Source organism: Folsomia candida, unplaced genomic scaffold (genome assembly GCF_002217175.1).
Source record: "Folsomia candida strain VU population unplaced genomic scaffold, ASM221717v1 Fcan01_Sc027, whole genome shotgun sequence".
Lineage (NCBI taxonomy): Eukaryota > Metazoa > Arthropoda > Collembola > Entomobryomorpha > Isotomidae > Folsomia > Folsomia candida.
This window is the reverse complement of record NW_019091219.1, coordinates 2225898-2227858: the sequence shown is the minus strand read 5'-3', so window position 1 is coordinate 2227858 and position 1961 is coordinate 2225898. Positions and strand designations below refer to the sequence as shown.

General features: G+C 35.8%; 1 protein-coding gene across 1 annotated transcript; it reads right to left on the bottom strand.

Moving 5' to 3' along the window:
• Positions 1-850: 850 nt before the first annotated feature.
• On the bottom strand, positions 851-1961 carry LOC110859674. Its single transcript, XM_022108646.2, has 2 exons — positions 1810-1961; positions 851-1312 (listed from the first exon to the last, which is right to left on the bottom strand). Exons 1-2 carry the CDS (start codon positions 1880-1882, stop codon positions 966-968), a joined length of 420 nt encoding a protein of 139 aa, XP_021964338.1. The 5' UTR covers positions 1883-1961; the 3' UTR covers positions 851-965.

The following is a 1961-nucleotide window of genomic DNA, read 5'->3' as shown; positions in this document are numbered from 1 at the left end:
GAAGAGAGAGATCAAAGTTTCTACCTAGAAAAAATAATTTGCAAAGGCAAATTTTGGAAGTAAAAGCATTTGTCAGTATGCATATTGTTCAAAGTGAACGAGTATTGAAATTATTTGACTATTAAATGATGAATGTTAATTAAAAATAATCTCAATTATAATTAGTAATTTGTCGTATAATTCAATTGTGTAATTAGTAGCATTTACTTATTTTCATGAACAAGGCCCTTATGCATGAAAATACACACTAGTAATGCAGTCTGATGTAATATAAAAAAAATTGCGAATGCGAAAGAATGTTTATTTTAATCCAAAAAGTGAAAGGCAGTGAAATGTTCACGTATGAAATACGACAAATTTAACAAACCCGTAGAATTTTGATTTGTTCTACTCACGATAGGTGGTGATTTAGTAATTGTAATTGAAGAAGTAATTGAATTACAATTACACCATGCTGAACTGTGCAATTACAAATTATCAATTACATTTCTTGAATGAAGCAATTGAAATTACAAATTACAATTACTAATTTGTAATTTGTAATTGTAATTGTAATTGTCAATTACTAATTTGGCCAGGTCTGATGATTAATGAATAAATTTTTCATTCAATATTCAAAATTTGAACGAATATTGAATGAATATTTTATTCTGATTTTGAATAAATGAATATTGAGTGAATATCTGTCAATTCGGGTGATGGAATAATGAATGAACATTTTTTTCATGAACATTTTTTCCCAATACATAGGGTTCATCTTAAGTTGAATTCATCTAACACTGTGCATTTTGAATAAAATGAACAATGAAGGAATGGTGAATAAGTAATGAATGTTTTTTACAAATATGAATGAGTGAATACGGAATGAATTTTTCTTTAATGCTTCGAATGAATGAACTTTGAATGAATAAATACTTTTTGAACATGTATCGATAAATATGGTACATGCCGCTAAAATTGTAAATTTAAATAATTCGGGCCGTGATCCTAGCGCACATTAGGACGGCGGCGGACGCCGCATCGGAGATTTCTGACGTGACGGGAACCGTGTTTCCGACCGGGATGGCGCCAGGGGTGATGGCCCATCGCAACGTGTACAGGGTTCCCGGTTGGACGGCCGAGTTGGGCACGACGGCGTCAATGATGGGGATCGTGTTGCCCATGAAGACCACGGTGACCTTGAGGTACAGCCCAGCCGAGGCGGCGGCAGGGATGACGTCTGCCTCAACGGAGTATTCGACACCTTGCCGCATTTCGGCCACGGCTCCTTCGCAGTCGCTAATTCGAACTTGGCTCACCTGCCCGGCCCCACCTGCACAATTCCAAAGACAAATTAATAACTACATTGTCCCCGAGATTTTACGTGTTTAGTATTTTTAATCAGAACTGTAATTATATTAAATGATTCACGGCACATACGATACATTTAAAATACCATACAAATATTTTCACATAATACCAAAACATCACAAATATTTGGTAATAGTCAGGGGCCATCCATATAATACGTTATCGAAAATTATCGATTTTAAGACCCACCCACTCAACCTAAACGTTAAGGGATAGGGAATATTAATATTGTAAAGATGGGAAGTCGTAAACCACCCATCCACTAAAATCATGCGTAATATAAGGTTCCCTTATTACCAAACTTGTAACATACATACCCTTATAATAAGGAATAGTAAAAAGGTGGCAATAAATGTCCATCATGACAGGGGTAATGAACAATTATTTCCAGTCCACAAAAACATACTTATTTACCCTGCGTGATACGAGAGCATGTTTTTCAAATCATCACAAACTTACCACATCCTTCGTGCGTCACGACGCCAGCCGACGCGGCAACAATGCAGAGTGCAAAAATGGCAAAACCCTTCATTTTGACTTTACTTTTAAAACTTGGAGGTTTATTAAGGTAACTCGTTTGTAGAAGACAGACTGAAGTTTGCTCGTATCCA

Bases quoted from the DNA above. Each gene is read 5' to 3' on its own strand.
- LOC110859674 (XM_022108646.2), bottom strand. From the start codon at position 1,882: ATGAAGGGTTTTGCCATTTTTGCACTCTGCATTGTTGCCGCGTCGGCT. The intron at 1,313-1,809 runs GTAAGTTTGTGA...GGAATTGTGCAG, and splicing joins CGTGACGCACGAAGGATGTG to GTGGGGCCGGGCAGGTGAGC.